The sequence below is a fragment of the Grus americana genome, chromosome 1, assembly GCF_028858705.1.
Source record: "Grus americana isolate bGruAme1 chromosome 1, bGruAme1.mat, whole genome shotgun sequence".
In the NCBI taxonomy this organism is placed as follows: Eukaryota; Metazoa; Chordata; class Aves; order Gruiformes; family Gruidae; genus Grus; species Grus americana.
Window position 1 is genome coordinate 137,072,998 of NC_072852.1, and position 15,556 is coordinate 137,088,553.

Here is a 15,556-nt window from a genome sequence, read left to right on the forward strand (position 1 = left end):
CTAAACTATGCTCAAAGACAAGGGGCATAACAGTAACATGCAGAGACATAATATTAAATGTAAATTTTTAAGAGGGGATAATAATGGCACTGTTTTCCGCTAGCTGTCTTGGACCTTTTAAAATATGATGCTAAGGCACACAAGCACTGAATTACTGAACCAAATTTTTTGCTAGCCTATCCTCTCATCTGATAACTTAGAGTCAGGCCAGGTGTTGCCCCCCAGCAATAAGGAAAGCGAGGACTGCAGGGAAGGCACTGGTTGCACCCTCGTTGTTATGCGGTGAGTTACTGGACCCTAGGGGTGGAAAAAACCTGCATTTGCCTTGACTCACTTGGGGCATGTCTACTTCACCTCAGTTTAGGAAAAGAAGCAGCAATCCACACCTACCCATCCACAATGAGGAATATACACACATGTACATGCACAAATATGTAATATATAGCTGTGCAGGCTATGGAATATATAATTGCCTGAATTAGATGCAAAGGAAATTATTCCTTCAGAAAGTCAGAATGACTAAGGTCAGAGCAGGCTTACAACATCGATACAGCTAGGTCGCTGAGCTCATGTGGGTATCTTCGCAAATGACTTCAGATTAGATATATGGTCTTACAATACATGACACACCCATGACAGAACTGAAAACTAATGTAATGTGATGTGATGGCCAAAGACTGGTCTTCAGAGGCAAAATATCCTGGAACAGGTTGGTTGTTTTTATGTTCATAAAAGAAAATACTGGAAAGTGGGGTCATGGGCCTTAGAAGGGTATGGGACCTCACTATCTATATGAAGCGTGTCTCCTAACTCCTCACCCAACCAAATTCTCAAACGGACTGAAGGAATTCAGTATCCCATGGCTGCAGAGTGGAGGCTTAGATCCATTACCTGCACTCAATTTATGCCTAAGATATATATATGAACTATAAACAGATATCACAGCCCATTTTTAATTGTAACTTTGATATCTGTTTTGCCTCCAGTGTGGAGTAAATTTCCTCTTGTTTACCTTAGTAAATCGCCCTCCTTGCTGTTCTAACTGATGAGGCATATTGCTGAATCACAGCGAGCAGAAAAGCAGCCTTTCTTCAAATATGCATAGCTTTACAATCCCTTAAAGCCAGCAAAAGCTGGCAGCGCAGTTCAAAATGGCATCCCCAGCCTTCACTGATCATTCCCACCCATGCATCTCTCTTGTCCCACTGTCCTAATCATGCACGCTACCATGTGGTGAACTAGATTTGATAACCAATCTGTGTTAAAACTAGCTCACCCAAACAAAAATGCTTGAGAGACTACCAGCACGCCCAGCAGCGCTAGTTCTGCTGCTTACCATGCTACTGCACGGCACTCGCAGACAGACAGACAGACACTGACGACATCTCTGGTTTAGGAACATACGTGGAACAGTGTCACAGACACTCCCTAGCAGCCTCAGTCATGTGCCAGGGCTTCACCTCCTTATTTCTCTACGTGAAATACGTTATGGAAAGCATAGAGGGTATTACACTGAGACGAGCCATTTATCACCAGCATAACCCTACAATATCCCATCCCAAGTTCACTGGATGACAGGCTAGATGATATTCAATTAGCAACCAACATCTTAATCTTCTTAGCTCCTGACGTTTGCTGACAAATCATGCTAGTATTTGGCGGCATATCAAAATGAGAGGACCACACAATCTTAATTGCGCTCCGGGCACATTAAAATGATAACTTCTACTTTTTTCTTCACTGACAATACAATATGTTTTTAGCAGCAGAAAAATGGACCAAAACCTCATTATTTCTGAACTATGAGTCCAACACCAAGTGAACACACTAGTAATTTTGTTCTTAAAGCATTCCAAGTAAATTATAATTACTGAAGGTCTTAAAAAGAGTTAACTGGTTTTCTTGGCATTGCACATGAAGGTATCTCTAGCCTACCTTTATTGAAGTGCTGCAGTCAAACCGGAAAGATTTCGTTTGTCCATTTTCAAGATACACCTTCAGAACATTTGGCATGAAAAGAAGTGAATTGTCCTTAACTGTTTCCTGCCAAGCAAATTAGTGAATCAGATTACAACATGTAACAAGGGAAATCTAAATGTTGTTCTATAAAAAAGGACATAATTCTGATGGAAAGGTAACAACCCAAAAGGAGTGTGTTGGCTCAAATTGAAAGCAGAATTAGCAATGCCCTGCAAGTGTCTAGCCATGCTCATTAGAGCTGCACTCTACAGGTCTCTTCCCTGGAAAAATATAACTGTTGACATACATTTTATGTCTGGCTTGGAGTATTTTCTTTCCCTAAATACTATCTCTCTGACAATAAATGCTACCTCTAAAGTTGCAATATTTTCAATAAAACAGAAAAATAGGTTACTGTTTCTCTGAATATAGTGAGCTATTTAGTGTCTTTAATCTACAAAAATGGGAACTGCATTCATGAGTAAGAATTACAATCAAGATGTTTTACATTCTCTTTATAGCTGGATATTAAATGCTAATATCTGTAATCATTTAAGAAGAATAACATATAATATTGCTACTTAATTGTGATGATTCATAACAAGGATAGTAAAATAAACAGGAAAAAGGAAGGGAAACAAAGCTTTTTTTTTTATTTTAAAGCAGAAATTGCTTTTGACAAAATGCAGTATCAATTTATGTTTGGAAGAGAGTTGGGTAAAGACATCAGTGTGGAACAATGTCCTGGCAAATTATGAAAATGAGCTGGGAGTTCATGTTTAAGAAGGAGTTCAGTGCCTCTCAAAGGGAAGCGGACTTTGCCCAAGGGCCGGAAACAAGAAGTTCAAGTAGATAAAACAAATTTTAAAAAGGTCTGTAAGGTAATGTTAATGTGTTTTCCTGACATGCTACTTCTCTTGAGCTTATGGGTTTTCCTACTACAAACTTGCTTTGAAAAAAAAACCAAGCAAGCATTATCAAGATTATAAAGACAGACATATATGGCTATCACCACAAAATTCACTAGCATTTTTGTTTTATTTTAAGGGACAAATTTTTCACTATATTGTGGGCTGGCCCAACAGACTTTAAAAACAGATCTTTGGAAAACTTCAGAAGCAGAAAAAACCCTTCCCTTTGCAAGTCTATCACCGCTGTTCCTACCACATAATTCCCTCACTTTCCAGCCTTGAGGCGTACCTTTGGATGAAACACTCAGTCCGTCCTGAGGTTAAATAGTTGAATACTCACCGACACCTGGCCATTGATAATTACTTCTTCTGAGAAGCGCACTTTGACAGGATTGGACTTCAATCTTGCCTTTTTCGCAGCACTAATGAAAGCTGATTTAGGAGACTGGAAGGAAAAATGATGACAAGATATATCACATAATTTCAAGTTAAAAGCTATCTTTCCTTTTTCATTTATTCCCCCTGTTTCCCACACACTGAAAACTCCATGTATACAGCAACAGTGTAAGACAGTACATACATATAAGGAAGCACCGAGGCATACTGCACATACTGAAAGTTATCCCACTGTCAGACTGGAGTGATGAGAAGGGCTCTGGGTGTACATACAAATTCCTTGTGGTGCTTCCACAATGACTACTGTCAACAAAACTTGTTTGCATGAACGGATGCCAACCAGTGACTGGCTGGTGATCCTTCCTTCAAACAGTGAATGGAAAATTTTTGCATAAACTATGATCCACCAGATACAGATATACACACAACCTTTGCCAAAAAAGTGTCTGAGAGCTCCTCAAGTGCAGTAGCATCTCACCATGTTAGTGCACTTCAAAACACAGGTTAGAACCCGCAAAAGACACCTGCAGGCTAGCAGGCTTCCTCTGAACATATCCCCTACACGTTTGTGCAAGGCTTGCCTTCAATAGATCAGATATTTTGTAGGACTTCATGGATTAGAAGTCTAGAAAGATTCCTAATTTTCTTCTGGGACCTAGTTGACTTTTGCCTACTACGTTATTCAATGGATTCACCTATGATCAAGTGTTTAGCCCTTGGAAAAAAATTCTCTCTCCGTTTGAGGAGGCTGACTAACAACCCATTTTTAGTAACAAATTAAATATTTACAGTCAATGGGATTTCCATTTTCAGCAGCAGAAGCGAGGTCGTTTTATTCACAGATCAGTTACAAGCACAGTGCTTCTGGCATTGCCCAACTCCATAGCCATGATAATGGGCAACAGAAGAAATTCTGGCTTTGACGGAAAATCACTGGGCTCCTCCAGGCCAGGTTTTGGTCCATTTGTTTCAGTAAAATGTGAATTAAGATTTTCAGAATCTTATTCTATCTCCTGAGAAGTGGCCTTATGAGTTTTGGATACTGAAAAGACTAACTCATGTTGGTTTGCCTGTGAGAAATTAGTGCAGGCATCAGTGATGATGATCCTGGAATAATTTCCTATTATCAATGTGGCATGACAGCAATCCTTGTAAACACAGCAAGTCTTGTCACCATCACTCAAATTTTGACTCAACGAACAATCTGCAGGAGTGATGGAGTAATCCAAGGCCACGTGCTCTTGTTGTCTCTGATCTCTGCTGAGACTGACTAAAAAGTTACTTTCTTCTGATGCAGAAGCCTTGTTTCTAGTAACTAGCAGGAAGAAGTCTTTAGCTCATTTGTGTATGCCACTGATTTATTACCACATCGAAAACATGGTAACTATTGCCATAGGCTCACTATCAACCAGTGAACAAGGAATGAAAGATGCCACATTCTCTCAGGAAATATCAGAGCCATCCGGTAATTCCTGGAGCACAAAATATAACCAGAAATAAAAATGAATGCTTCTTCACTTTGACAGTTCATTCTCTCTTACCTCTTCTCTAGCAGCTATGACCATACATCTTTTTAATCAGTAACAGTAAATGACTGAAAATTCAACCCCATGATCAAACCAAGCTCAGCTTCCAAAGCCAATGCTGAAAAATGCAGAAGGTCCCCCAGAGGATTTGAAACAGCAACCAGAAAGAAAGAAAGAAAGTTACAATAAAATTTAAAAGAGTTATTGTCTCAGGGCAGGGGACCCAAAACAGTTCTTCAGCAAGAAGGGACAACATGGAAAGGCTGAAGAAGTGTGCTTACATATTGTACTCTAGATATGAGTTCCTAGAAAGACACAATATACAACAATACCATGATTAATATAATAATTCTACACACACCTTTCCTAATTTCCCTCCTCTCCACACAGTCCCTTTCTGCAGTGTGTATGGGGGATAGTCTTTATGGCAACCAAGTAATGGACTGCAACTTGTCCTTTCCCGCTGCCACGGGGCAGCACAGCTATAGGAGTAGGCTACCGCCTCTCCCTTGTAAGGGCAAGGGGAGAAGAGCGACTTTCGCTTGCTCTTCTTGTTGGAAGAGGCTTTTTACAGCTGTGTGCTCTTATTGCAGATGAGTCACCAGTCTGGCCTCTCTTTGCAGGCAGACTGCCAAATTTTCTTCCGGATTCTGGCAATGTTATTCCCATACAGCGAATCTGGCAAACCGCTCTGTGGCTCTGTCGCTCTCTACAACCTCTCCACAACCTCTTTCTTTTCCTGTCTGCAACCTCAAGTCACTTGCAGGGGACATAAACACTTAAATTATGTTACTGCAAAAATGTGATCGGGGAGTCCAACACAACTGAAAGGTTTGAACATATGCGAGTTCCCCAGAACTCCTCCAGGACGTGGGGTTTAATGTATATTATTGCACAGCCAGGGGATCACAGTTTGTCATATAACGTGCGTCTTCCCTTCCTTCCCACTTGTGCTGTGGCAACGTGGTCAGGACTCTGGCCCCTTGCCAGACACCCTGGGTGAGCCTGGAAGCAGGTTGCTTTATAAAAAAGCCTCAAACTATAAACCAGGGGTGTAAGAAAAACTAGAACAGCTGTGCCAGGTATTTGGGGGAACGTTCTCTACTGGTTAAAGGTTTGAGTAATAGCACAGCTTTTGCATTTAATTGCACAATCTCATTGTTTCTACCTCTGCATCAACTTGGCACTTGACATTTTCTCTTCGAGAAAGGAACTGTTTCTAAAGAGTGCGGCAAAACCCTAGGAAAACAGTTGGGTTTGATTGTTGAAACTTGCTTGTCTAACAAAGCATCAGCAAGATGATGTGCTGCTCTATTCTATTTTAATGTCTTCAGGTTTGTAGGAGAAGAATGCTATCAATTAACGATTCTCAGAGCGCCAGGTTCATTTGTTTCTGATACTCCATCTTTTAGCCAAATGGAAGCCATTATCCTCAGTTAATGACCTTAAGCAGGAGGTGTTTACACTAATACCGAACATTTATCACTGCAAGTAAAGTATTTGCATTGTCACAGATAAAAACAGCTTAATTAGAGTGACTTTTGCAAATGAGGGGACACATTTTAACAAGGACTCAAAATACTTCAAAAACCCACAAACTTTACACTGTGTGACCTAAGCACTGTTCCCTGTTAAAGCTCAAATTTATCAGGATTTTAAATATTTTTTACTTATTTACACAGAATTCAGTAAAAATTCAGCTGATCATTTCAACACTACCTGGGAAACTGCTAACAAGAGAGATGAAGCGTTGCACTGAGATTTGCTTGGAGGAAATGATAGTGAAGACTGAGACTCTCCTTTGAGCCCTACTTACTAGGGACTGCAATCAATGGGCATCCCGTCAGCAGGGTCAAAACATGAGAGATTGCTATAACAAGAGGAGGCTTTCTGGAAAATGTTATTTTCTCATTTTCTGGACTTTTCAAAAGTAGATCCTGGTTTTGTCAGCAGCATTATAACAGGTCTTTTTTGGATAGATATTAGAAACAATATCCTTCATTTTGAGGGAAACAGGTTTTCAATGAAAATAAAAATGTCTAGTACTTTGTCCGATTTTGCAGGTAAACTATAATTTGGGGGAGATTCTAAGGGAAATAGTGTTTATTTGCTGCAAAAGCCCCTTTGAGTGTTCTTGCTGGTAGAGGTGCTGCAACAAAACCTTTACTCATGCTCAAGAAAAAGAAGGATTTAGCATTTAGAAGAGCATAGTATAGTACTAAGCTACCATAAAGAGATGAAACAAGACAGCAGTACAGGATAGTCACAAGGTGAAAAGAAAACCTGCTCTGTGACAACAAGTGTCAAAATCAGACAGAAACACCATAGTTTTAAATAGCTACAGATTGCATATATGTAACCAATTTTAAGCTTGTTACTTAAAATTAGTCATTAGTTTAATATGAAATATTACATTTGTTAGGAAATAAGAAAAAATTGCATGACCGCAAAAATGTGTTGACTTTTTGGTCCATCCCTAAAGACAAAATATGAGACAAAATTTAGCAAGCAAATAAAACGTGAATAAGTGGAAGAATTGAATTTATTAAGTGGAACAGTACATAATGCCCAAAGGGAAACTAAATACTGCCATTCATAGCTGTGAGCAAGGCTGAAACAACTACACTGGCTCACGAGAGCATTGTAGAAGAGCAGGCAGAGACATGGGAGCAATAACGTGGAGAAGTTTTACCATGCAGTAATTTGTTATAACCACAGGGCACTGACAGATTATCATCAGGAATATTTCTTTGTTAAACACTTGGCACAAATTTAATTGCTGAAACAGTGGTCAGATTTGGGTTCTCTCTTAAAAGTTGGTGATATATCATAGACAATTATATTTTACTATTTGCGTTATTTATATTTTACTGGTTTTAGATGGTAATCACAGTCTGATCCTCAGTCCCATACCCGTATAACATGTACCTGTAAGGTGTGAAATAGCCAAACTTTAATGCAGCCATTGAGAAAATCCAATCCATTCCATCCACAGTAAGCAACAGCCTAGTTTACTGTGATTGTCCCAAAACCCATGAATGAAACCACAGGTCAGCTTCAGACTTTGTGGAACATGCAGATATTGCAGCTCATCTCATGACTAGATGGGCCTGGGCCATCTATCTCTGCATTTATTAAATGTGGAGGTCCTCCATAAAATCCCCTCCGCTGGCTTTTGGGATTCTGCCTCTGCAAAGTTCAGCCCTTTACATTCATGGATTACTCCTTTACATTCATGGATTAGCTCTCATACACAGGTGACTGCTCTTAATCAAGTGCAGAAAAGTACAGAAAAAGTCAGCCATGCCATACTGCTTTCAGCCCTATAACTCTGCAAGGATGAGGACCTTTGGGAATGAAAGGAACCCTCACCCCATACAAACTCAGGCTAAAATGAACAAACGAACGACTGTATGAATGAAAATGCACCTGAGATGGGAGAAAGGGCTAATGAAGAGAGAAAAGAGACCTAATGGCAACTGGGGGGTGGGGGTGTGTGTGTGTGTGTGTGTGAAACTACAAGGAGAAAATAGTGGACAGGGTGAAGGGGCTCTTTTCCACTTTGCTGAAACAATTGACAAGTTCACGCTGAATTTTCTCACAGTCTTCATCGCTGAAAAGATCATGTATTTTGTATAACTACACTCCATAAAAATCCTTATAACCTAAGAGGAGGTCTCCAGGAAGAAAGGTCAGGAGCAGCAGCGCTGACTGGGATTTGCACCACACACAGATGGAAGAAGAAAGGCTGCGCAGCACAGGTCTGACATGAGGGGAGGCTGCTTCAAACAGCAGAGAGTGGTTGGACAGTGGCCATGGACCAGCCAGCACTTCTAGGAGGCAACACAGTGATGGGAAGTTTCGTCATTAACCACACCGTGATCCTCTCCTGATTAAAGCTATGTATGGAACTGACCATACCAAAAATCTGATGTGGAAGTTACACAGTGGAAAAGGTCTTCAGGATGACTGTAAATACGTACACATTCACAGAAAAAAAGCCATCATCTCCACACCAACTTCATAACTTCAAGCAGTCAAAAATCACCTTGTTCAAAATGCTCACGTTTGACTTCCAAATGATTTCTAAAACTACACCTTGGTAGCCTTTTTCACTTTAGATCTTGAAGTCTTTGTGACAAACCTGTTTCTTTTTAATACCCTTCTTTACAACCAGAAGTCTAGATATGGTAGTTGCTGCTGCTACACGACTCCAGAAGGCAAAGCAGCATGAAAAATACTGAGACTCTCAATAAGATTGTTGCCACAATCATTCCAATCCATAAATAAGTGTTATTTATCGTAGTTTTTCTGCAAACATTGTGTCTCAGACATATAACTGTGTTATAATAAGAAGTGTCTCTTCCAAACCAGAAAAAGATCTTATTCTTTTCCTGTTGCAGGACTGCGCAGCAATATGGCCATAGATCTCAGCTGGGCCTGGACTACATCCAAGGAGCTTAAGAGATTAATCATGAAAGCAACCTATCAAATGATCTCTGCACATAAAATCTGAACAGATATCAAAACAGGCAAGTTATTTGATTTGAGTAATGCTTAAAACTTAATAAGGCAACAATCAGAACGATACTCCATTTACAGAATAAATGGTCAGAAATTATAATCAAATGCCATACTTCCAGAAATCAAAACTTTAAACTGCTTCAACTGCTTTAGCTGTTCAGTGACCTCCTGATGAGCAGTGGTGATATGTACCTAGCAGAGATTTGTAGATTGATGGAAAGAAAAAGATAGTCTAATGCTTTGGTTTGGTCATAATTAAAATGAAATTTTAATGAGTTTAAGCATTAAACAAAACTGAATGCACTTAAGCAAAAATGATCTGCAAAAGCTTTCAAAAAATACTAAGTGAACTACAGAGTATTATAAATCTAGATTATGTCTACTTTCACCTGCAATCATTAAGGATGGTTACTTGAAAGCATGAAAACAAAACAAAATACACTCTAAAGAGCACAAATAAACGCAATTAAGAAACAGCACTCCTGTAATCCATCCTGACAGATATTTTTCGTGCAATGATAGAAAGAAAAAGGTTCACCATCAAGAAGAGAGATTGATGAAATGTCTGCAAAGATGTATTTCTGCCAAGAATGGGGAAGAAGTTCAGTCTTTATTTAAAAGCTCTTACTTTTCCTTTGTCTGGTTTCTACTTCATCTTTCCAGTTTTACTGGCAAAATAGTAAAAGGAAAAATGGAGGAGGAAAAATTAAAGAAAAGGGGAAACCACATGTGCATCATAATTTTTGAAGACATAAATATTGTTTCCAAACTGTAAGACAAAATGTATTTACCACAGGACTCCCTCCACAGAAGACCAGGACAGGTACGCAGCCGGAGCGCAGCAACATCCAGGATGGCAGAGCTGAGAGGGATGTCACCTAACAGGCTCAGGCACTACCGACAGTAACATTGCGGCAGTATGAGGGACAGCATGGGCCAGATGTTCAAGGTGACTCAGGAGTCCCCAGGACACTTCAAAGCCCAGGGTTTGCATAAACTGCGGGACCCTGCATTGCTTCAAGGTTCAAACCTGGGTGCACACACCAGCAGCATCACACCTGCTCCCCATCTCTACGCTCACCTTCATTTCCACTGCAGGAAAACTTGAAAGCGATTAAGGGAAGGATGCTACGAATCAACAAGAACCTGGTCTGGACAGGTAGGGAGGTACAGTAAGAGTGCACAAACCAGAGGAGATCTGCAGGGTGCCACAGTCCTGTGGTTGAGGCTCTCCCAACTAAGCTCATGCCACCGAAGCATCCTGACTTTGGGATAAAAATGGGTCAGTTAAAGCTAGCACTGATATGCGTACATCAGTCGTATCTTCTGACTGCTCTGTGGACATTCTTGGGGAGACAATCTTCATGCCTACGTGAGATAAAACATCCACCACTCCCAAAAACGTGTGCTTTGTCTGCCGAGGTAGAGCTGGGGGACTCTGACAGACATGCCAGAGTGGGGCAACACAAATAGATGTATAAGATGGGCACATCAGCCCAAATGGCTGACAGGACAGAAAGCGTTTCAGTGCCATTCCTAGCTCAGTGACATCTAGAGGTAGTTCAGTTATTGATTAGCCTTTGGTGCTACGTAATGAGAGGAGCAGATTCTGCCTTGTCAGGCCTCAAACAGGGCTTGGACCCAAAGAGCTGGGTAGATACCAGGTCATGACTTTCCTTCTTCTCCAGATCAAAGGCTGGAGGAGGACCGTACCTGTGCTGTAAGGTCTCCCATTTAACATGGAGTGCGCAATTTGTTTGCGTTTCAGCTTCCCTTATGTTCAGTACATACGTGCTCACATACCAGCAGCAAGGTGGTAACAGGCCACACCACCTCACAGACATCTAGTACTACACTCTACTGCCCACTTTTAAGTGCTACGCATACCTGCACTAAAGCACGTGCCCTTTCATCACCTGACACTTAAAGAATGAAGCCAGTCAATGGATGAAATAAGGAAACCTGCATAAAAAAGGCAAGTGGGAGAGTATTTCTTTTCCCCCATTTTATATATATTCCCTGTGATCAAAATCACGGGCTGTAATCCAGCAGGCTTTAAAGGCAGTTAGGTTTCTTTATTTAGTCAGACCGTGCCTGTGTTTTCGTTTAAGAAGGCTGATGTTGACCAGATCCCTGCTCACCTTCCTGCCACTGGTCTTACTGCCACGCGGCAGCCCCTGCCCGCTTTTGCTGGGCAGCGCCTGCTTTTCCCTCATGATTTCGCTGCTGTGCAGGCTGGCTTCTAGAAAGGGTACAGGGCCAGCACAAGTACACAGCCACCTCTAAACTAGCCAGAAAGGCTAGAGAGCAGTATGAAGCCACACAGCACTGACCAAGTTGCGTTTGCAAGATGTGTATTTTGGCAGCTTCATCAGATAAACCTGTTTTCACATCTATGTGTCAAATCCATCTCATCTCTTATTCTTGGGTGAAAAGTATGCAATTATCTATCCCTTGTTAATCAAAACTGTTGTGTATCAGGCTAGCCAACAGGAAGGTAAATGGACGGGTTGAATTTGAAATCACTCATGATGCACGGCTGAGGCCCCTCCGCAGCCTGCAAAGGCGCGCATGGCTGTGCACAGAAGCACAGGAAGAGAGACATGTGCCTCCTCCCCTGGCTTGGCTTCTCTCCGTTTTCGTCTGTCCCTCTTCAAGGATGGGTTTGAGCAGACAGGTCATGAACCCACTCCCAAAACTGCTAAGCTCTGCGGTGGGCTGCAGTTTCTCCCCATCCCCTCAAGCCAGCCTCACACAGTCGCCTTGCTGTCTCTTCCCGCCTCTCACCTCCACACGCTCTGCACTGGAGATGCAGACAGAGCCCTCTCTTGCATAAGGGACAGCTGGTTTGATACGGCAGCGTAGCTCTGTGCGACCGAGGCAGAATTGAGAAAAACCCAGGAGCTGCAACAGATCTGAAACTGAAGCAGAACTCAATGTCCTGCTCTACCCATCTCCCGGAACGAGTTTGAAGATACTGTTATTATTTAACTTTAATGCAGTCTTTGAGTCCAGTACGCAGTAATGCAGTCTTAAACATCACCTTTAAGAGACACAGCCCTTATCTCACTTATTTCTTTTTATTGTACAGATAAGGTAAAGGCATAGACAGAATATAAGCAGAAAAAAAAGTTGCTATGTTGCTAGGAAACTAATTCAGAAAACACCGCAGATACTTACAGGGTAAGGTTGAACAACAGTAAGGAGGATTGATTCTTTGCAGCTTCTATAAAGAAGAAAAAAAAAGTAAAATCAAGTAAAGACTCATACTTTTATGCACTACAGATAACCAGCTTTTCTTTTTAATAGAGAAAATTGCAGTAATATGGCAAAATGTTAAAATCACATAGCAAAGAATTGCAGAGATGAGTAATATGCCAAAATAACAATGGATATTAAAAAATGTTTTTCCAATCTAACAAACTGAATTGACTTAACTTTACAGTTTATACTATCAAATATTTGCTTCATCAGACACACCTGCATACTGCAATAATTGTTTTCTCCAGCAAGAATGGAATAACATTTGATTAATCCTATCAGTTCAGCATCTATAGACTACACATTTCTTTTGCCTACTTTACAAATGTAATTCACTTTTTATACCATCTAGCTCTTGTACACTTAATGCCAAATTTATCTGAAGACAGCAGTGTTTTCGAAACAAAATGAGGACAATATTTAACCCCCATTTCTTCTCTAGCTCACCTTTTTAAATGGGTGGAAAAAGATTAATATTTGGTGAATACCCCAGTTAGAATTTTTAGCTTTTTACAAAATTGCTAAAGAAAGGTTCTTCTTTAAAATGAAACAGCTCTTCGTTAGGATGAAACTAGTAAATGGAGAACATGTAAGCAGCTCTAAAAAAACCCCAACGGATTTACAGGATAAAGAGTGGAAGTTATTAGGAATCTTGATATGATCAAGTGGTCTAGACAAAGGACAACTATATATTTTGACTATTGGTGGTCACCTGGGGGTGGTGGATAACTGGGGAAAAGTAAGGGTAAAGCGGAAGAAGAAGGAAGAGAAGCCAATCACAGTGAATATCTATTGTATTACACTGTTGGTCTGATGGCTACTAAGGGTAGTATTAGCTAAGAAAAGGCCAGTTGCCATTTTGTTTAAATGGACTTGATTTTCTGTTGATTTTACTACTTTCAAACACAACTAATAATTGTTTATTTATGTGATTTATTTCCTGGTTAACTGAAATGCAACTGATTTGGCATACCTGACCTGTTCAGCAGAACTAACTAACTAACTAAATAAATAAATCCAACTGTATTGGTCTTATACAGTGTCACCTTATATGCATACTGACACCGCTGATACGCAACTTAAAAAGCCAAAAAGCAAAGAAAATAGAGAGACTGAAGACCCGGTCAGAAAATTGGTCTGGAAAGTCAGGCTATACTTGATGAAGCCAACATGTCTCGGAAGGCCAATTGGGATAGCAAATTCTACTTCTGTCAAAGCCAGCAGTCACGCAAGGGGCAAGGTCTGACCAAATACCTCCTAACTAAAGAAAAATTTGTTGAGCTTCAATTTTTACTCCTCTTGTTAGATATTTCTATCATTACACTAAAAGAGTATAGGTAGACTTTTCAAAAGGAGGGATTGAAGGCTTTGGTCACTTGTCTGTTCTGCTTGGAACAGAAATGAAATTTAGTTAAAAAAAAAATATTGAGGAGCTACATGTGGTGAAAATTAAATATTCTGCCACAAACCAGTATAATTTTAGACCATTTAGATATAATTATAACTACTTTAAGGAATTTCCCACAACTATTTTTCATTTCAATAAAACATGTTCCAAAGTTAAACTCCAGAAATTATTTATTTAGTCATGAAACAGCCTTTATTTACAGTGTTTATATTTCTGAACATTTACAGTTCATTTTTAAGGTCTGTAAGCTATAGTTTTGGAAATCTCCACAATTATTCTTTATTATTCTCCATTGTTATTCTTGAAGAGTTTATAGCTTATAGTTTTAGAAAAAAGCAATCTCCATTCTGTTTTGGCTAACAACAGATTCCCTCTACTTTTTTTCTGTTCTATGATGTACCACATTTTTGGGAATCTGAAAATGCATGATAAGAAATGCAATTTATTTCAAGAATCTCAAGTCACATCTATACTATCCACATCTATCCAATTTGTCACTGCTTTAGTAATCTAGGCGTATGAGTAGACAGAAAAGCCCACAGAGTTGTTAGCTATGGGATAAACTGCAGCCCTGGGATAACTACTCCATGCCCAACTGACCTCTTCAATTACTTTCAACCCACTAATTGATGTTTCTCATGAAACATAAGATTACAACCACCCCTGCCTCCTGCAGTCCAGCTACCTTAGAGAGTGGTCTTTAAAAAAGAAAACCAGCTTTTCCTGAAAATGTTTTTCAGCTCTTCATTATTCTTGGATTAAACCTGTCCAAGTGCCAGCGTAGGTGAGATTCATCTTAGATTAACAAGAGGTTTTCTAAACCAAAAGGTCATCAGTGCTAAGATTTATTTTGGGGACAAGATGTCCTTACAGGATAATCACTTGCATTGGAAGGATGCTAGACCTTGGACCATTCATTCACCATTTGAAGCTATAATAAGGCCATTTGGAGTATCTGGACCCAAGCATGTTACACATATACAAAGCAGGTGTCAAGCACCACATACAGTCCCCTCATCATTAGAGAAAACATCTTCTATAAAACACATGCCACATACAAAACACAGCACAGTTACAAGAGAAATAAATATTTAATCAGTCACAACTCCACCACTCATTTTAAAATCTTCTCAACTCATGATGACAAAACTCTGTACCACAGCACATCACTTTCTACTTGCAATACTGTTAGCAAATCCTATATATCTAAATGATAACCCTTGCACAGCACTGGAGACTGTCAATCGTACCATGTACCGTATATATCACAGTAATGGAAAAACAATGGAATCACTGACCGTGTACTGTGATTGATACGTTTTATAGCTTAAATGTATGTGTACATATGTATGTCCATGTGTGACAGTAGAACATACAAACAGTTTAGATTACATAAACTAGGTATGTCACCGCACTTAAACATGAGCTACTTCTTTTAAACAACTTCTGAAAGATAGTGGCAAAGGCTAAAAAAAACAATTGCAGGCTTGCTTTCCCTGTGGAATGTCTTCCCTCCTTTAATAATGTGACTAGAGTTAAAAAAAAAAAAAAAGAGTATATATTACAGATTT

The 15,556-nt window shown here is 39.9% G+C and overlaps 1 protein-coding gene across 5 annotated transcripts in view; it reads right to left on the minus strand.

The window, feature by feature from the left end:
* The window catches only part of FRMPD4 (FERM and PDZ domain containing 4), a 418,847-nt gene that overhangs the window by 19,392 nt on the left and 383,899 nt on the right, over positions 1 to 15,556 (minus strand). For all 5 annotated transcript variants that reach the window (XM_054817292.1, XM_054817298.1, XM_054817307.1 and 2 more), the window contains 3 exons: positions 12,497 to 12,542; positions 3,211 to 3,315; positions 1,936 to 2,043 (listed from right to left, as the gene is read on the minus strand). In XM_054817292.1, the coding sequence (XP_054673267.1) occupies positions 1,936 to 2,043; positions 3,211 to 3,315; positions 12,497 to 12,542 (259 nt within the window). The remainder of the gene's footprint in view (positions 1 to 1,935; positions 2,044 to 3,210; positions 3,316 to 12,496; positions 12,543 to 15,556) is intronic.